The 21844-nt window shown below is 42.4% G+C and overlaps 1 protein-coding gene across 1 annotated transcript in view; it reads right to left on the bottom strand.

Annotated features, from left to right (window-relative positions):
- The window catches only part of RYR3 (ryanodine receptor 3), a 470522-nt gene extending 457027 nt beyond the window's left edge, over window positions 1-13495 (bottom strand). The window contains exons 1-2 of the mRNA XM_044925248.2: window positions 13242-13495; window positions 8236-8317 (exon numbers count right to left, since the gene is read on the bottom strand). Coding sequence (XP_044781183.2) covers window positions 8236-8307 — 72 coding nt within the window. The 5' untranslated portion in view covers window positions 8308-8317; window positions 13242-13495. The remainder of the gene's footprint in view (window positions 1-8235; window positions 8318-13241) is intronic.
- Window positions 13496-21844: the final 8349 nt, after the last annotated feature.

Genomic DNA, 21844 nt, shown 5'->3' with positions numbered 1-21844 from the left:
TAAATATCCTCAATAACTTAGAAACTCTTCACTAAGGAGCCTAGTGAGTGGCATCAACAGGTGTAACTGACACACAAGAAACATACATTTGATACTACATTCACGGTAACAGGAGACCCCTTGGCGGACAACTGTGACAAATTCTTTGTTGGAGGTTAATTTGGCCCGAAAACATCTTCATGGAGCTGATGACTACTGAAAACCTCCACAAGACAGGAGAGACAGACCAGACATTTGCAAGAGGTCTGATAGTTTTCTCCCTATGTCTTGGGGCTTACTGCCAAGGTGATGGCCACCAGCGAGGTCCATGAGAAGCCATTAATGATAGGATAGCCATTAATAAAGGACAGAGACCTGCACAGAAACCTCCCAGAAAGTGAGAAACTTCTGTAGCCCTCATGATCTATTGTATATGAGCAGTCAGGGAAATTAACTCAAGGTAAATTTGATGCTGTGGTAAGTTCTGTGATTCAGATTTTGGCAGCTTCATTCAATCTGTAAATTTTAAAAAAATAGTTTTTTAAAAACAGAACATGACCAAGGAACAGGTGATGCTGCCTAATCACCCCACAAGTATCCTACCTACCCAGTCTTATACCTTATTCCTTCTCATGTCTATATGTGGCCACACAAACTCCTCCTATGATGTGCATTTGAATAGCATGTGCCAGGATTTGTTTGCTTTGATGACAAATGTCTGCCCCATACTTCTCAAGGCAGGAAGCACACTTACCTGTGTCACTTAATACCTCAAAGATGTCAAGGTGATGGCTGAGCGTTGTGTAGAGACAACGATCTATTGTTTACACTGAATCTAGATATCTCATAACTTTTCCCAGGGGTTCAGCAAGACAATTTCAGAAGTGGGGAAGCAACTTTTAAATAGTCAGAGCAAGAGAAATCCATGCAGAGGGGCCTAAGAAGCAGGGTACCAGCAGTGAGCTTCTAAGCCAGGGATGGATGTGGCAAGCGTACCCAGTTGGACTCTCTACCCACTGCTATGCTGTCTGAAGGCTCCTACCCTTCCCATCACTCTGGAGATGAAACAATTTACATTGGAGAACAACATCTCCAAGAGATGTTTACAACTCAATTCCAAGTCTCTCTGACAATTAGATGAAAATAAGGCAATGAAGCACACAGACTGCTCAGTGCCTCTGAGCAGTCAACTTTCTTCGCCTGACAAGCTTTTCTTCTTGAATCCATTATGGATGGCTGGTCCTGTGTTTGAATAATGAGGATGAACTTGAGTGACAAAAAGTTTGTCTAAACTTGTAACAAATCATTCCCAACATCTTGACATGTGGTGAATAATTAATTTCCACTGTAGCGGCTACCTGCCTGTTCAGTTCTTCTCAGATGATTCCAATTTAGGGAGCCTTGGGCTTGTCAAGTGCTCTGAAGAAGTAAAGTGTCATGTTCAGCTATTTAAAAATACATAAGGAGCAACAGTGCCCCTGAGTCTGATGGGCTAACAGCTTGGGCCCAAATATCTGCTTTATCGGTGCTGTGACATGTCTCCCCCAAGCAGCTGCATTTTATGGGCCAGTTACATAGTTCCTCTCACTCTCATTTACTACTATACGCAGAGCCCCAGGTCCTGTTTATGCAGTGAAGATGCACAATTTTCCCAAGTTCAAAACCGAACAATGAAAGAAAGGAAACAGAATCTATTTGAACTTGACTTCTACATTCTCTGGGATTTATCCCTGCTTTGCACGGCTTCAAGCTATAAACATGATTTGAATCCTAGGACCACCAGACCCTGGTACTTTTCAGAGTCTCTTGGGTTGAAATGCTCCTCCATTCCAGGTCCAAAGGAAAAAGGCAATGGGAATAAGCACTGCCTGATTCCCTTGTAACTTTTTAGACTATAAATTGATTCCCTCTAAGAGGTGGGTTTTAACTTAGCTATTTTGCAAGCATAGCTAGAACTCCAGGAGTGAGAAACTCCTAAGATACTGTCTCTTGTATACCCACTTCTAGCCAAGATGAGACAAAAGGACCAGATTTACCCTCCCACTTAAAATGCCAACAAAAAAAAGAAGAAGAAATCTAGGACAAGATAATCCATATGAAACAACAGTTTTGAAGACAGTGGCGATCAGGCAAAGCAGCATGGTAAGCCCTACAGCCGGCCCTGCTTTCTGCCTCTGGGGGTTCCAAGCTATGGCCTGGGGAGGGGCCCCCCAGGGGGAGCCTGAGTGAAAGAGATGAAGCTGAGAATCTGGAAAGACTGCGACAGCTAGTTAAGAACAGAGGACCAGAGAGGCGAGAGCTGCACACAGAGAGGAAGGCCCTGGACCGTGTCCTGTATTTCTAAGGAGAATGGAGTCACCTAGGATTTTGGCCAAACCAACTGAATAACTGGAAATTCTCCTGTCTGTACTTGCAGACAGAAAGGCCACAGGTTAGCATTTTAAAAGTGGACCCCCTGCTGCATTATGGAAAATAAATATTTAAGGGTTTTTTAAACTCTCATCTAGATACATATGCACAAGCGTATATTTCTGTCAAATTTGTGAAGAATATTTTCCAGGTATCAATCACTTTAAGTAAATGGCTATAAATCTTAAAGATTCATTTTTCCATTCAACGAGGGCAGCAGTTGAGGTTCAGACTAAAAATACTGATGTTCTGCCCAGGAGGGCTGCCAGATAAAAATACTAGATGGCATATAGCATTTAGGACATATAGGAAAGTTACTTGTTTATCTGAAATTCAGGTTTAGTAGGGTGCTCTTTTTCTTTTCTAAATCTGGGACCCTTACTCCCAAGCAATGGTGTATAGGAGAACCCTACTAGATTTGACTCTCGAGCGAGGGAAAAAGGGAAGGTAAGAATACACGTGCTGCAGGAACCACTCAGATGGTAACTATACAACTCACGGTTAATCTGGAAGCCAGAAGCCTTATTAGGAGTAAATGCCTTTCTTTATACACTCTGGTTTTCTGCAGACACCACCATTTTCTCTTTACTCACTCTCTCCCACTGCCAAGGAGCAAGGGTTCCACTTGGCTGGTATGAAGTTACATGAACACCATCCTACTCCATCCAATGACACAAAATGAGTTACCCAGCTCTCAGGTCTTTGCTGGGTTACAGGGGCATGTCACCTCTCCAGAACCTTCCCATCTCTCTCACAGCACAAGTCAATGTCCTCACAGTGGCCTCTGAAGCCCCCAGCCCTCTGGCTCCAGCTACCTCACCTGCTGCTCCTCTGTCATGTCAAGCAAGGCCTGTTTCAGGCACAGGTACCTGCTGTCCCTTCTTCCTGGAACTCTCTCCACAGGTCCCCCTAAGGCTCACTGTCATTCGGCCATCAGGCCTTTGTCCAGTGAGGCTCCTCCCCTCCACCATACACAGCCTACTCCCACTGCTCCGTTTCACTTCTCTGCTGACATACATATTTATTTGCTTTTTTATTTATTGTTGTTCTCTCTGTTCCAGAATGAACACTCCATGAGGGCAGGAGCTTTGCTTTTGTTCCTTGATATATCCTTAAAACCCAGACTCAAACCTGGCAGGTATCAGGAATTCAGTAAACATCTGTGGAAGGAATCCATAGTCTGGCCTGACACCTTTCTCCTCTCTTCAGCAGGAGGGTCCTCATCAGCTGGCTAAATTTCAGCCACGTCCAAACTGATTCTTCAGAACACAGGGCCAGAAACTGCAGCCCACAGCAGACTGGGGGCCTGCCTGCATAGCATGTACTTGAGCATTTGAAGGGCAGTGCTGTCTGACCCCCATTTAGAGACCCTCTGTCCACTGTTTGACTCCTTGACTCTTAAAAGCTTATCCTTAAAATGAAAAGCTCCAGGGTAAGTGTTCTTGAGAGGCAATTAAATCTCATTTGGTCAACCCTTTTACTGTCAGAGATTGATGGGAACAGATCACAGATAGATGTTTTATGGAGGTAGGGTGAGGCCGTAGGTGAGGGGAAAACCATTGGAGGATTCCTGCGAGGGGCACTAAAATACTCAGAGGTCCAGCCATCTGGCCAAAGGGCGTTAGTTATCTGTCATCAGTTATCTACTGCTTGAGACTCCCTCCTCCCTAATCACCTCTCTAATCAGAGAAGATCGTAAGGGAAGAAAGCATTTCTTTGGCATCCATTCACATTGCTGGGCTTCCCATGTGGCGCAGTGGTAAGAATCAGCCTGCCAATACAGGAGACACAAGAGATATGGGTTCAATCCCTAGGTCAGGAAGATCCCCTGGAGAAGGAAACGGCAACCCATTCCAGTATTCCTGCCTGGAAAATTCCATGGACAGAGAAGCCTGGCAGGCTGCAGTCCATGGGGTTGCAAAGAGTCGGACACGACTGAGCACACAAAGGCACATTCAGGCACACTGCTGTGTCCACGCATGCCCCTGAAGCACACACCGCAATGCTCTTCCCATCCTAACCCCTGACTACAACTGAATACCCTTCCTAGCCACTGGGATGAGCAGGCAACTCAGGCTGATGACCAGAGCAACACATCCTTCGAGGTACACTGCTTAGTTCAAGTGTAGGCACATGACCTAAGCATGGCCATTGAAAGTCCTTTTTAGAATAGAGATGGCAGAGAAGAAAGGAACATACTCTCTTCTCCAGGATCTACAGTGGTGAGGATGCTAAGAACCTGAAGCCACTGTGGGCCTCTTTGTCCCCATAGACAGAACTTGCTTGAAAATAAAGCAGAGCCCAGGAGACACAGAGTAGAATCCTGATGACATCACCTAAATCCTCAGTTCAGCTGGGTCTGAAGCCAACACCGTCACTATCCAATTACATTAGCAAATAACTTTCGCATTTTTGCAAGCTCATTTGAGTTGGATTTTTGTACTTGAAATATCTTTAATACACATCATTACTACCTACAGGCATTACCTGCTTGTATCAGAGAAGGATCTATCCAGAGTTGACCGCTGTTTTCTACTGGAGAAACTATTTATTGAACACATAATATGTATGGGCTAAAAGACTATGTCAGCACACCAGAGAGAGATTTCATGGTTCTCCAGATTTGTTCAACCATATTTCTTTTCACTATGGAAGGCAAGATAAACCTCCCATGGTCCCAGAATCTTGTCTTTTGGCCTCGAATCTTGGCCAAATAACTCAGTGAAAAGTCCCTGGGAATATCCCTAGAGAGTGGACAGAAGACAGTTTAAAGAGCACATCTTACCCAGTTAAACTCCAACTCACATACTTAACCTAATGTGTCAAGAGTGTTGTTTACAGCCTGTCCCTGGCACCAGGACTATGGCTGTAGAAAATGAAAACCAGCCATGGCTGCTCGCTCAGATCACTAATCCACAGCTCACACTAAAAATACCCACCCAAGAAGATTGAAGCTTTCTTTTTATGTTTGATAGAAAATATCATCATTCTTGACTCAGAGAACTCTATGTATTTACAGTATTTCCATAAACATTATTTCGCTGGAGCTTTCACAGCAACCTAGGAAGTACTAGGGTTCTACTTTCCAAATGTGACAACCAAGGTTTTCCATGTGTCCAAGGTCACCAAACTAGTCAGTGCCACAACTAGGACTTAAATTTGGACCATTTGACTCATGCTATTTTAATTCTGCTTCCAAGTTTCCCCAAGAGATGGCCTCTAGGACACTTGATATCTGATAATGGGTGTGGAGGGTGGGGGAGGACTTTAAGCAAAGATTATGTGTATAGGTTAAAAGTACATAGTCTGTCTAGAAAGAATAGAAGGAAATGGCAACTCACTCCAGTATTCTTGCCTGGGAAATCCCGTGGACAGAGGAGTCTGGCGGGCTACGTAGGATCCATGGGGTCACAAAAGAGTCAGATATGACTTGGCAACTAATCTATAACTGTCTAGAAAGAAAAAAACAAAAACTAGTCTACAGCTTTCAAAAATCTGGTGTCAGTCCTATTTGTACTTTTATTATGAATGTATTATGAACTCAACTATTTTCCATTTGCGTTAAGACTTTGCTATACCAGTAACGTTTTTTGGTTTTTAAATAATTTGCTTGGTTTATATGCTTTTCACAATGACTCAAGCTTAGTATTTTCCAAATTTGACAGTTGAAGGTAACAACAGTAGTAAGCAGATATTCTTCATTTAAAAGTGGTCCCTATTTTGTATTATGTTTATTGTGCTAAGTCATTGTGCTGATTGAATTATCCATTTCAATGAGAGTCACTGTGTGTGGATGAACCAGCAGGCTAATGAGGATGGTCTAGCCCAACAAATTTGAGCTTTGGTATCACATAAACTTCGATTCAGATCACAGCCACCCCCATCTACGTGACCTTGGCCAAATTAGTTAGCAGCTCTGAAGCCCAATTTTTAAATTGGTTAAGAAGGGATGATTGTTTACTATTTAGAATCATTTTGAGGATTAAATGAGCAAACAGACACATAGTCAGTTCAGTTCAGTTGCTCAGTCGTGTCCGACTCTTTGCGACCCCATGAACTGCAGCATGCCAGGCCTCCCTGTCCATCACCAACTCCCGGAGTTCACCCAAACTCATGTCCATCGAGTCGGTGATGCCATCCAGCCATCTCATCCTCTGTCGTCCCCTTCTCCTCCTGCCCCCAATCCCTCCCAGCATCAGAGTCTTTTCCAATGAGTCAACACCTAGCATGAGGTGGCCAAAGTATTGGAGTTTCAGCTTTAGCATCATTCCTTCCAAAGAACACCCAGGACTGATCTCCTTTAGAATGGACTGGTTGGATCTCCTTGCAGTCCACGGGACTCTCAAGAGTCTTCTCCAACACCACAGTTCAAAAGCATCAATTCTTTGGCGTTCAGCTTTCTTCACAGTCCAACTCTCACATCCATACATGACCCCTGGAAAAACCATAGCCTTGACTAGACAGACCTTTGTTGGCAAAGTAATGGCTCTGCTTTTGAATATGCTATCTAGGTTGGTCATAATTTTCCTTCCAAGGAGTAAGCGTCTTCTAATTTTATGGCTGCAATCACCATCTGCAGTGATTTTGGAGCCCAAAAAAAATAAAGTCTGACACTGTTTCCCCATCTATTTGCCATGAAGTGATGGAACCAGATGCCTTGAAACAGACACATAAAAGTTCAATAAAAGAATTTCTTCCCTTTAAAGATCACCAATATGTCTGTCATTTATAGTCACCAGTATAAGCTAAAAAACAACAGCACAAGCAATATTTTGATTTTATATACTGTCATCATTTCTTCTAATAAAAGGCACCATCCCAGATGCAAGCTAACTGTTTTTTTACTACCACATCACCCTTGAAAGGGAGAGGCAAAACACTTCTGACAGAACAGGAACATGTGGCCTGCTATTACAAGTGAGAAATATCCATGCAAAACAACTGTTTATCTCTAGGTTGACAAGATATTCCATATGCTTTTTGGCAATGCCATTTATTTTTTTACAACTCATCTAAAACTATGGCTGGCTAAGAATCTCTCTTCTGGCTTTAATTTGGAAACCATCCAGGATTTATTTAAAGAACTCAGCCAAATCCAACTAAGAGTGATGATGTTTTGAAGAAACTGGAGAAAACAATAGACTTGATTATGAACAGATTCCTTTTAACTGTTTAAGTTCAGCATTGGATATCAAGCATACACAGAAATACTTGAATATAATTATTGGCCAAGAAGCTGATGGGAGACAATATCATGGTTATTTACTTCAATGAAAAAAGAAAAATGATTCATTTTATGTTTTCTAAAATTATATTTATATCAATGTATCATACATGTTTACTAAAAGTTTTCTTACAGAATTATTATTCTATAGTGAAATTTGACCTGGAAGAATATTCAGAGACTTCATCAAACCTATTAATATTGAAAGACATCTTCATTTCTTGTGTATGTATATATATATATATTTATGTACTAAGAATGTTTATATTTAAAATATATCAGGCATATATTGTCCAGTTCAGTCACTCACCATTGACATATAAAGTATTTCCTCTTTGATTACTAAAAGCATCTAATACCCACTAACAGTAAAAATCAAGACGAATCTCAGCATTTCTCAGCATAGTCTTCAGTATTAGATTTATGGCTATAAGTACATATCTTAGAGTTTATATTTGCTTATCTTCACAAACCCAAGTATCTTATAAAGATATTGGTTCAGAATTTTTTAAAAAGAAAAAGCATTCTCACAGGTTTAATTTGCTGCCATACATGGTTAAAAAGCAAATACCAATATAGTTAGCTGGCTAATGGGATCTTTCATCAGTTACTGGATTTCAAACCTCTTTATAGAGTCCTGGTTCAGAAGCGAAGTCTTTACAATTCTTGATGTCCCAATCAGCTGTCCCAGCCATTCATTCATGTCTTTGCCGTCCCATAAAAAAGACACAAAGTACCAGAGTGAAATGCCAATAATTGCTCATTTAAATAACCCTGTCTCTATTCATGTGATGGTAGATGTAGTCACACACAATAGGGTCATGGCTGAGCCCAAGGGGCTGGCACTGCCCACTGACCATCTGTAGGAAACTCACTGGCCATTAACATCTCTGCAGCTGACACCATGGTCAGCCTCATTAGTCTCGGCCCTACTGGGCATAGGATTTCATAACAACAAATAGCACCAAGTCTAAAAACACAAACTTGATATCCCACAGCAGCAAGTCTTCTGAGTCCTTGAGTAGTAGTCCTTGGGCACCTTATGCTTTGGACAAGTCCTGAGAGACATGCTCTTAGTCTGTGCAGGATTTATGCTGAATGGATCATCTCCAGAGCCGGTGGCCTAAGTCTAGCAAAGCTGCTTAATATGTTAAGTTCAACCTAGTATTAACAAAAACAACACTAGCCTAACTGTCTGTATTTCCATATATCAGGTTCTCAAGTAGAGGTCTGGGTTAAGACAATGAATAAAAGATATTTATCCAAGGTAGATAGGGAATCGGCACAAGTATGACAGTTAATACCCAGCACCTGGTGAATACCTTTTCACATATCAGATGCAACAGGTGTATGCAAGCCTCCTCTGCACCTTCAGTATTTGGGGAGTGAAAATCAAATCAGAAAATCTAAAGTCCACTGGTATTTACTGATCATACCACTTCAGCAGTGCTATTCATTGCCCCTCTTCACCTATAAAATGGAAACAGATGTGGAAAACTCACTGACCACTAAAATGGAAAATTAAGTCACCCACAGTTCTACCCCAGAGATAATCACCGTTAACATCTTGGTCGATATTCTTGCTCAATTATTCATATGGATACAGATTTGAGAGAGGGGGAGAGATCATAATTGATCCCAAAATGCTATCAAATATAAGATTTACCATTCTTGGAAATTCTCTCTGGTCTATGAGGAAGGCATTTGTGAATGAATCAACCACAAAAATAACTCTGAAGGTATTAGTGTCTTATAATGTCATTCCCATATGATATTCTTACATTGTACAGAAATATCTATGACCAAGAAAGCACTCTTAAAACACAAGATTTACACTGATTTCTATCCCCTTTCCCCCAAAGCAACCTCTCTCTAAATACGTTTCATCATTTCTGCAGGACATATTTGTAGACGTTTTGCTTCTCTATCTGCTACTTCATAATAATAACGGGGAAAGAATCTCATCTTTCTGTTAGGGGCTGCTGCTGCTGCTAAGTCGCTTCAGTCATGTCCGACTCTGTGTGACCCCATAGACGGCAGCCCATCAGGCTCCACCGTCCCTGAGATTCTCCAAGCAAGAACACTGGAGCGGGTTGCCATTTCCTTCTCCAATGCATGAAAGTGAAAAGTGAAAGTGAAGTCGCTCAGTCGTGTCTGACTTTTCATAACCCCATGGACTGCAGCCTACCAGGCTCCTCCATCCATGGGATTTTCCAGGCAAGAGTACTGGAGTGGGGTGCCATTGCCTTCTCCGTGTTAGGGACTACTACCCTGGATTAAGGGATCTTGGAGCCGTAAGCATCTGCAGACTCTTTAAAAACAAACTTCTGGTTAGCAAAGTGGAAAGGGCTGGGGGACGGATAAACTAGGAGTATATCTGCTATATACAAAATAGATAACCAACAATTACCTACTATATAGCACAGGGAACTATACGCAATATTTTGTTATCAACTAAAAGGGAAAATAATTTTAAAAAGAATATATATATTAAATATGCGTAACTGAATGTGCTATATACATGAAACTAACACAACATTATCAATAGTTCAACAAAAGTCATTGCTGAAATGAATAAATATTCACTCAGAAGATTTGGAAAACACAAAAGAAAGAAAAAGGAAAATTAAGTCACCCACAGTCTTTTCCCAGAGAAAATCACTGGTAACATCTTGGTAGATATCCTTGCTCAATTATTTATATGGATATGGATTAGAGAAGGGGAGAGATCATAATTGATCCCCAATGCTATCAAATATAAAATTTACCCTTCTTTTAATAAGAACCCTGTAAGAGTGGGACACATACATTGTAAAATGTATCCTTAATTCAAAAATGTTAAACAGAAAACGATTTGTCCAGTCTTAAATATATTTTCCCACATGGCCTCACACTGAACATACTGTTCATCACCTAATTTTTCCAATAAAATACCGTGAACATTTGTCCCTGTAAAAAGTATTCTACATATCAGAAATTCTAGAATTTCTACAGTGCCATTTAAAAAAAAATAATTTAATTGGAGGCTAATTACTTTACAATATTGTACTGGTTTTGCCATAGACATGAATCCACCACAGGTGTACACGTATTCCCCATCCTGAACCCCACTCCCACCTCCCTCCCTACACCATCCTTTAGGGTCATTCCAGTGCACCAGCCCCGAGCATCCTGTCTCATGCATCGAACCTGGACTGGCGATCTGTTTCAGATATGATAATATACATGTTTCAATGCTATTCTCTCAAATCATCCCACTCTCGCCTTCTCCCACAGAGTCCAAAAGACTGTTCTTTACATCTGTGTCTCTTTTGCTGTCTCACATTTAGGGTCATCATTACCATCTTTCTAAATTCCATATATATGCATTAGTATACTGTATTGGTGTTTTTCTTTCTGACTTATTTCACTCTGTACAATAGGCTCCAGTTTCATCCACCTCATTAAAACTGATTTAAATGCATTCTTCTTAATGGCTGAGTAATACTCCATTGTGTATATGTACCACAGCTTTCTTATCCATTCGTCTGCTGATGGACATCTAGGTTGCTTCCATGTCCTGGCTATTGTAAACAGTGCTGCAATGAACACTGGGGTACACGTGTCTCTTTCAATTCTGGTTTCCTCAGTGTGTATGCCCTGAAGTGGGATTGCTGGGTCATAAGGCAGTTCTCTTTCCAGTTTTTTAAGGAATCTCCACACTGTTCTCCATAGTGGCTGTACTAGTTTGCATTCCCACCAACAGTGTAAGAGGGTTCCCTTTTCTCCACACCCTCTCCAGCATTTGTTTGTTTGTAGACTTTTGGATCACAGCCATTCTGACCGGTGTGAGATGGTACCTCATTGTGGTTTTGATTTGCCTTTCTCTGATAATGAGTGATGTTGAGCATCTTTTCATGTGTTTGTTAGCCATCTGTATGTCTCCTTTGGAGAAATGTCTGTTTAGTTCTTTGGCCCATTTTTTATTGGGTCGTTTATTTTTCTGGAATTGAGCTGGAGGAGCTGCTTGTATATTTTTGAGATTAGTTGTTTGTCTGTTGCTTCATTTGCTATTATTTTCTCCCATTCTGAAGCCTGTCTTTTCACATTGCTTATAGTTTCCTTCGTTGTGCAAAAGCTTTTAAGTTTAATTAGGTCCCATATGTTTATTTTTGCTTTTATTTCCATTACTCTGAGAGGTGGGTCATAGAGGATCCTGCTGTGATTTATGTCAGAGAGTGTTTTGCCTCTGTTTTCCTCTAGGAGTTTTATGGTTTCTGGTCTTACATTTAGATCTTTAATCCATTTTGAGTTTATTTTTGTGTATGGTGTTAGAAAGTGTTCTAGTTTCATTCTTTTACAAGTGGTTGACCAGTTTTCCCAGCACCACTTGTTAAAGATTGTCTTTTCTCCATTGTATATTTTTGCCTACTTTATCAAAGATAAGGTGTCCATAGGTACGCGGATTTATCTCTGGGCTTTCTATTTTGTTCCATTGATCTATATTTCTGTCTTTACAGCATCATTTTAATGGCTACATAGTATTCAGCTGGGGAGGGGGACAGCTGAATGTAATAATTGGATGGCATGTTACAGGGTTTTACCAGGTGGCTTAAATTCATACAATACAGAGTGCTTGTGAAATCAACAAGAAAGTTATATCTATCCTGATCAGGGCTATTACTTTAAGGATAAAAATATTAACTTTTTGAATGAGCTTTGAGAAGTTAAAAGCACTCTAGAAACATAAGGCAGAACTTCTGTCATCTGAAGGAAAGCATCCTGGGGTTTCTTGACTCTATTCTCCTTCAGGATGGTTGTCCCAACAAGGCCATGCAATTTGTAAGATCTCATAATAGCTGAGCAGAAGATAACACTAAATGAGATACTCAAGAGACACACTTCACCGGGCGCGAATAATAAGAGCCGTAGTTCTGGGACTTCCCTGATGGACCAGTGGTGAATAATTTGCCTTGCAATGCAAGACACAGGGATTCGATCCCTTTTTGGGAAACTAACTAAGCCCGGGCACCACAACCATTGAGCCCACGAGCCACAACTAGGAAGTCTGTGCTACAAACCTGCATGACGCATCATGCCACAACTAAGACCTACGTGACCCAGCCAAGTAAATAATTTTTTAAAAGAGAGTCTTGCTTCACATCTGGCCCAGGGTTGGTAATGCCTTTAACGTGTCCTGGTAACCAGAACATATTTCTTATGGTGACTAAAGCTATTTCAGGGTGACCAGGTCACTATGGGTGGTAAAGGCAGGCAGCTAGCCTGGCAAGTTGTTTCTCTAAGATGAACCTGGCCATATTGCCTTGGTTCTAAGTGAGTATAACTGATCCAAACAGTCACTCAGAGATAAAAGGCAAGAAAAATACACACACACACACACACACACACAAAACCCTTGTAAAAGTGGGTTCATGGGCTGCTGTTTTTCATTCAGGTTATAGCTTCATAGTGTTAAACTGTGAATTGGGGCAAGAAAGAAATCAGTGATAATTTTAGCAATACTGCTCCCCAATGGACACCAACTCAGGCACCTCACGAGGGGAGCTACTTTTTTTCTTTCCAACTCCAAAAGAATCAAGACACCTTACCCCTTCCTTCCACACCTCAGGAAAGTACCCCTTTCTCTTACCTTGTTCTCACAGCTCCCGTGAAGGAAGATGGTCTCGGTAAAGGAAGTTCAGGTTAACGATGGAGCTCAGCCCTCTGCAGCTTCACCAAGTTCTAAGCCGGGAAATGGCCCAGGGTGGCATGCGCGCTCCCACCCCGTGAACACAACGGGCAACAGGTTCAATCAATTATCTTCATCATTGAGCGAGTGGCTTTTAAAGAAAGACGAGTGACAAAGGGGGAGCCTATAGGGTATGTGCGAGGAAGGATTTCAACTCTTTACCTTGGTGGTAGGCAGGGCTGGTCATCCAATTTGTTATCCAAATTAGGACACTTTCAAGAGTGAAAAAATATGCCATCGATAATTATAAGACAATATAAACCAGGATGGTCCCAGTTAACTTATATTTACCTAGTATTAGGACATACTTTCTTTTGTCTTTTACATTAATATGTTTGAGTTTCACAAGTGTAACTCTTAAGTGGAATTATTCAGACAGAGAAGAATACATTCACAATTCCATCTGAAGTTCCAAAACAAGCAAAAGGTAGCCACAGGGTTACAAAGCCGGTCAGGTCACAGTGTTCCTTGGGGGAAGAGGGAAGGAGAGGGGCGGGACATGGGAGGAGCTTTGGGGATTCTTCTAATAATCCATTCTATTTCCTGATCTAGGGTTATATAGATTTTGTAATAACTCACTGAGCTGCATTGTTATGATATAGGGACTTCTCTATTTGTTCTACTTCAAGTTTGGTGGTGGTTTAGTTGCTAAGTCATGCCCAACTCCTTGTGACCCCATAGAATTTCCCAGGCAAAAATACTTCAATTTTAGAAGTTCATTAAAAATATAGCTTTAGGATTTGATTGTTTGTACATATGTATACACATATACACACATATATCTTTATATGTATGCATATATATTTATATGGATATCTTTATAGCTACAGCTGTAACTAAAAATGCACCTTTCTTTTAGGTTTACGTTAGTATCAGCTGTCATATCACTTTTTGTCTGCCTGTGGGTGGGAGGGTACAGGTAAAGAGCTGTGCTGCTGCTGCTTCTGCTGCTAAGTTGCTTCAGTCGTGTCTGACCCTGTGCGACCCCATAGACGGCAGCCCACCAGGCTCCCCCGTCCCTGGGATTCTCCAGGCAAGAACACTGGAGTGGGTTGCCATTTCCTTCTCCAATGCAGGAAAGTGAAAAGTGAAAGTGAAGTCGCTCAGTCGTGTCTGACTCTTTGCGACCCCATGGACTGCAACCCACCAGGCTCCTCCATCCATGGGATTTTCCAGGCAAGAGTACTGGAGTGGGGTGCCATTGCCTTCTCTGAAAGAGCTGTGACCCATGAACAATTCAAGGTTATATTTTTTAAATATAGGGAAAGAGAGCTCGGTTCTGGGTCAATTGATTTATTATATTGTAACAATGCAGACCTTAACAAGTACTATAAATGTTGTCCTTAAACTGGTAACAGGCAAATACAAATTATGTCATCAAAGTCTCGCCACAACACAACTCTATTTCACAGGTAAAGAAATAGAGACTTAGACAGAGGAGGTCCCCTGTCAAACGTGATACCAGGATCTGGCTCCAGGTGTCATAGGTGCTAAGCCTGTGTTCTTAACCATGAGGTCTCTGTGATTTCAGGACTCAATTACTACTCAACTAAATCCCAACCCCAGTGCAGGATTCTGGATTTATGTCTAATGCTACAATTTGGAGAAACCTAACAGTCAAGGCAGAAAATCAAGAAATATCAGCACAATCTGAAAGGTCCATTCTTAGCATGCTGTGGGCAGGTGACAGCTTATAGTGCCCATCGGCACTCAGGTACCTTGACCACTGGAGATCCCCACATCCTCCAGGGTGAGGGAACCCCTCCAGGTTGGGGCCTCACTATCCTCTGAGCCAGATGCATGGCTCAGCTCTACCCCGGGGTTCTGCACCACATATCACCCCTCATGTAAGGTCCCTGCCACCTTTGCACTTCATGGTGGCCCCCACACAACCTCATTCCCTCAGGAGGAAACCAAAGCCTGCCCTGCCTGGGCAAGGAAAGCATGGGACAGTCTCTCCCCCTGAAACCCCATACACTTGTTTTACACATAGTGAAACCAGTATAGATTCATTTGCCATTGGACAGCATTCTATCAAGCATAGTACATTTTGAGTGAGTGAGTGAAAGTTGCTCAGTTGTGTCCAACTCTTTGTGACCCCATGGACTGTATGTAGCCTGCCAGTCTCCTCTGTCCACAGAATACTCCAGGCAAGAATACTGGAGTAGACTGCCATGTCCTCCTCCAGGGGATCTTTCTGACCCAGGGATTGAACCTGGATCTCCCACACTGCAGGCAGATTCTTTACCATCTGAGCCACCAGGGAAGACCCCACAGTACACTTCAGTACAACACAATTCTTCAGTGACCTAATTTTGACTCAGATCCCCAATTTTCTGACTCTGAGGTTGCCAGACACTATTCCCTGAGTCTACTACTTATGTTCTTGGCAGTAAAGATATTACAAAGCCACAAATTCCTCTTACTGCTGCTACACCAAAGTCTAGCACACCTGATATTCACAAAGGCTATGGATGAACAGCCACCTTGACAGTTTCTAATAACAAAACCTATCAGCTTTGCTTTGACCACTGGCATTTCACGATCTATACACTCTGAAAAAATAAAACAAAACTTAGAAACAAAGAAAGTTCCTGAATAGTTTCTGGAAGCATTGTGTGTTTGTCACACATTTTATTTAAGGGTACCTTAAATTTATAAAGGATCATTCTTTAAGGAATCCTGAGTTGAATGGGACACTAGAGAAAGAGTTTAAATAAATTATATTATTATTATCAATATTAAATCAGATAGCTTCTCTGGTGGCTCAGACAGTAAAGAATCCAACTGCAATGCAGGAGATCTGGGTTTGATCCCTGTATTGGGAAGATCCCTGGAGAAGGGCATGGCAATAGTAGGTTTTTGACAGATCACAAAAATCAAATGTATTCTGTTTCCTTCTCAGGGAATATACAAGCTCCAATTCTTCTGCAAACATTATTCTTTGATTTATGTTAGCAGTATTAACAAAATACATCTGGCTTAGTTTCTTGACCAAGGAAATAAAGAAGTTGGTTGGGTTTCAAAGATTATAAAGGGTGTTGAAGGAGGAAGATGCTCAAGACTTCCGTCCTGTGGGATGAGGTTTCTACGGGTGAAAGGGCTCCACACCCACGTCATCTGTTCTCTCATTGGTAACAGTAAGCCCTGATATTGGACTGGCCCCTCCTACATGCTCATGTATAGTTTTGAGAGGCAGTAAGATGCAGGGGCGGCAGTAGAGGGATAGAGAGATCCAGAGGCGTAGAAAGAGCTTGCTTCTTTTCCTTTTTTTTTTTTTTTTAACCAAGAGTCTTTATAACATCTTTATTCATAATATCTCCAAGCTGAGAACAATCCAAATTTTCATCAACAAGGGAACAGATGAACTGTTTGTAAATCATACCACGGAACAATTCATTCTTTTTACTGCTGAAAGAGGTTGCTTCTGAGAGTGACCAGAAGTGGCAGCCATAGACCATATATGACACATAGAAGTTTTTGTCTGTCTCATTCTCTTTAAAATATTAACTTGCTGTCAACATATACAATCAAGAGATTTCACACTATTCTGTATTTACCGTTTGTCTTGAGACTCTGGGGGCTTGAGTCCCTTCTTGGCAACAACTGGCTGAAGTTCAGTAGCAGGTGTTCTCAGCAGATGGGCCCCCTGTTCTCCAGTTTGCCACAGCCCCTAGAACCCCCAGTGTCCTTTACCCTGACCTGCCACGCCCCTGCGTCAGCTGTCTAGCCATGGGATCATAAGGGCATGAGATCTCTGATCTAGAGAGTGGAGTCGAGGAGACAGGAGTTGGAGAGCTTGTGATAAAGTCCCATTATTTCAAAGAGCAGGCGATACGGCTCTCAGGTGGGCAGAGGCCAGGAGAAGACCACTGAGGTGAAAGCCATGACTGTCCCCATGGGGCAGGGGTCAGCTGTGCCACCCACGGCATTAACCACAAGGGTATGATGGGGGGCGCTCCACTCCCATCCACACAGACTGAGTATATTTTCCAATTTCTAATCTAAACGAGGGCAGTCCCGACAAAGCCTGTGCTGGGCTCTTTCAGTGAGGTGAGCCACTTTGGGTTAGAATACATCCAACTTTTCAGAATTACCCAAGCAGGCCAACAACTGAATACAAGATCACTTCAGAAAACACCCACATTTCTTCAGAATCCAAGGAAAAGTCATGACTCCAAAACGTCTGTGTCCCTGAATGACAACACAGGTGGGTGGAGTCTGACACCCACTCGCGTGAGCCAGATGTCCCCAGGGACAGGCAGGGCAGACCAAAACACTCAATTCCGAGGCCAGTGGTCCCCAAAATAAATCACTCCGCTAACCAGAGAAGACTTAACAGGCAGGAGCCCCAGACTGAAGCAAGTCCACGTTCGTCACTGCAGAGAGCAGCCAGATATGATTTCTAGGATGTATGACAAATGTGGGGCTCCAGCTCCAGAGGAAAGTCTCAGTAGAGCTCCTGCCTGGGTCACTGGCAGCCAGCCTGTCAGTCAGTGGGTCCGGCACGGATTCTATCACCAGCTCAAATTTTATGTTCTGCCTGTCTCTCTGGTTTGCTGTCAGTCATCCGAGAGCCTAGTCTGACATTTAGAAATGCCCGGTGCCAAACTACTTCTGCGCAGGGCATTATGCAGCCCATGGTAGAGATAAAAGGGCCCTGGATGGCTTCCACTTTTAAATTTCAAACTATTACAAACACAGCAGTGCTCCTGGAGCTCTGGGTAAAGAAATATGAAACCTAAAAACATCATCTCCAAAGAAATGCTTTCCCATTAGTCCGCTGCTTGAGGTACCAGCTCTAGCTAGCCCCCTGGGTTTGTGACTAATATGGAAAGTGACACTTTGATGTGTGCACACGAAGACGGCAGGGACTAGTTTCTCGCAATCAGACCTTACAACCACCTTCTTCGTCTAGTGTCAGCTGCTCAGTTGTGTCTGACTCTTTGTGACCCTGTAGACTGTAGGCTGCCAGGCTCCTCTGTCCATGGAATTCTCCAGGCAAGAATACTGGAGTGGGTAGCCCTTCGCTTCTCCATGGCAGGCAGATTCTTTACCAACTAAGCCACCAGGGAAGCCTTCTGGTACATCTCAGTAAATTTTGTTTTTTCTCTAAAACTTACCTTGACATCACAACTCGGGGAAGAATACACATTACTTTCTAACCTGGTGGTTCTCAAATTTTGGCTTTGTAAAATCCCAGTGCCAAAGCTTCACTCCATACCATTCAAATGAAACCGGAACCTCTGGGACCCAGGCATCAGCATTTTTAAAACTCGTCATGACTCATGGTGTACCATATACCAGTTCTCCCTACCTTTCAAATTCCAATTTTTTCTCCATTCATTTCTCAGAATTGGCTTTCAAAATCAATTTCCCTCCCCCTTGTTATTGCCTGAGCCATCGCTACATTATGTGGAAATTAGCATGACTTGTGAAAAACAGAGTCGGCACATTTCAGTTGGAGGAAGCCCCAGAGATTCAAAGATGAGGTTTTCTATATAGCATCATTTCAGAATCAAATTAGTTTGTGGCCTCAGCCAAGAATCTTATGCAATGAAGGAAAGAATTCTTCCACTGATATTACAGTTCTCTTCACAGGATAACACCCCAAAGAGATAAAATCAGTTCAGCAGACAAAGTGACAACTTGTGACTCAAAGTGATGGAAAAAACTAAGGTGTCTCACACCCACCCACCTCCGTGCCCTGAGGTCTAAAAAACAAAAGATCTGAAATCTGGGCCAATCAAAACCACGTGGAAAGTTAGATCATGAAACATAAATTCTTTCTTTCTGACCACTGGATTCAGATTACCACATGCTCTGATATTCTGATTCTCCCAACTCTCTTTTGGGTTCCGCAGAAAATATTTGAAACACTGTTGAACCCTAGTGAGAGCTTTGTTATCCTGTAATGCCTTACTTCCTTGCCCACCATCTCAGCCCATTATAGGGTGGCCACCACACTAATATAAAGGGCTATTTTGCTCTGGGAAGGAGACACTGCTGAGCAGTGTTAAATGTATGGCCTTACATTCCCCAACATGGGGAAACAAGGGTAATAACACTTCAACTGATTTCCCAAGGTCATGGGAAAATGGAGAGGTCACCTGTGCCACACAGGTGGCACAAACTTTGGAGCCAGACACATGTGAGTCTGGCCCTGCCACTTACTAGATGTCTGGCCTTGGGAAAAAATGCTTAATTTCTTTGTGTTTCAGGTTCCTCATCTGAAAAGGAGATTGCAACATCTAGCTTATGTGGCTGCTAGAAGCGTTAAATGAGATACTATACGACAGAACACCTACTGCTGGGTCAGGCACATGGTCCTTGCTCAGTGGTGCTTGTTCTCTTTCCCTGGGATCAGTCAGGAAAGCCAACAGAAGATGCCATGGGGTGATGCAAGGATTCAAGACTGGAATTCAAGCTTATCATTAGGCACCAGCGTCCATCAGAGGTTCCGAGAGCCACCAAACTGGCAATATGCCAGGCCTAAAACAGAACAGAGAGTTCCTAATTTGGGGTCCAACCCAACAATCACCTCATGTTGTTGAATTTTTCCCATCTTGCTTCTCAAGTATAATGGGTTAGAGTGGGCTCGTGATCAATTTCAATCTAAAACAAGTAATTGCTTCCTTCCCAACAAATAATCAACTTTTACTATTTTGATTCCTTTTCCACCCCTTATTTTGTAATATGTGGTTCTTTCTCCCCTGAGTCCCAGAAATGACATAGAAAATGTTGCATTTTCACTCATGCTACATAGGCTCTCAGCATGATTCTTGTGGTCTTCACAATAGCCTCACTCTAAGCAATAAAACCACTCCACTGAGAGGAAAGTCAGTAGGTACATAGAAAGTTGATATTTTTGCTGATGTTTTGAAAGCAAGCAATGATTATGGTCCAATACTCAGTCCTGGGATCTTTCAGTTCCTTGTTAAAGTCAGGTCAGTTATTAGATTCTAGCTAGAAGGATTGTTTCCTAAAAATGTTTGAGCAATTACAAAACACACTGTTGACCACATCCCTCTTGGTAGGGATGACTCCATGGGACAGAGGTGAGATGGTCTCAACCCCTCATTCAGGGACTTTGAAAGAACCTTTTTCAACATCTCCAACTTTAAGCCAATATGAGCTTTCCTGTGATTACAGCTATACATACATCATGTGCTAGCTTTTTGTGCAAATTCACTGGCCCACACACTTCCCAAATATACTTGAGCAACAGTAACAACTGCATATACAAAGTTTGGGGACTTTGCAGATGGCACTAGCGGTAAAGAATCCAACTCCCAGTGCAGAAGACGTTGGTTTGATCCCTGGGTTGGGAAGATCCCTTGGAGAAGGAAATGGCAACCCATTCCAGTATTCCTACCTGGGGAATTCCATGGACAGAAGAGCCCGGTGGGCTATAGTCCAAAGGGTAGCAAAGAATCAGACGCAACTGAGCACATGCAACATTTTTATTTTTCCTTGAATTTTGCCACAGGACACAATTATAGATACTCTTTGCTTCAGTTTCATCCAGTTGCATTTCTGACTGTCCCAGAAGCTGTTGGTGACCCACCATGGTATCCCCTCAACAGCATTCCACTAAAGGCTGAGGTCCTGCTATTATAAGCATTTTCTCCTCTTTGCCCAGGAGGCATCCCTCACTGCAGGAGCCTGCTAGGCCCTCAAATGGAATAGGCTGGAAGCAGCCTTCAGACAAGATAGAAAAGGGAATTAGTGACTAGATACCCAATTTCTCACCCATCAGAATAACTCTGAGGCATGTTCTACACAGTCTTGGAGGCTCTGAGGAGGACTGAGTCACTGCGCCCACAGAGATAACCTGCTATTCACCCTGGGTTGGCTTCCCTTCCCTGCCTTGCTTCCCAGCTCCCCTAACAATGCTTCTTGAAATCACTTTCTAAATAAACTACTGGTACTCCAACCTTATCTTAAGATATCCTTGTGGCTCAGTCCAACCTAAGAAACAGACACGTGCAATGAGACCAAAACCTTTACTACTGTAACCAAACAGAGTTTCTTCATGCCTTTATTCAACATAAAATTTTTTGAGGGTTTGCTAGGCACTGTCCTGGGTTTTAGGGCTGCAACAGTTAACAAGACAGACACCATCTTTTTCTCATTAAATTTATAGGACTGTAGCCTACCAGGCTCATCTGTCCATGGAATTCTGCAGGCAAGAACACTGGAGTAGGTAGCCATTCCCTTCTCAAGGGGATCTTCCCAACCCAGGGATCGAACCCAGGTCTCCCACATTGCAGGCAGATTTTTTACCGTATGAGCCACTAAGGTAGCCCCTAGCAAAAGAGAAAGACATCAAAAAAGGGTTTAATTGATGGATGCTATGAAGACAAAGTACAGAACACAACCAAGAGTATTAAAAAAAAAAACAAAAAACAAAACACCTATCTACATGTGGGGATAAGAGTTCCCTTAAGAAGCAGCTTTTAGCCAAAGACTAATGTAAGGGTATGGAGTGAGCATTGTATAGA

This window comes from Bubalus bubalis, chromosome 11 (assembly GCF_019923935.1).
Source record: "Bubalus bubalis isolate 160015118507 breed Murrah chromosome 11, NDDB_SH_1, whole genome shotgun sequence".
Taxonomy (NCBI): domain Eukaryota; kingdom Metazoa; phylum Chordata; class Mammalia; order Artiodactyla; family Bovidae; genus Bubalus; species Bubalus bubalis.
This window is presented reverse-complemented; position numbering and strand designations above follow the sequence as displayed.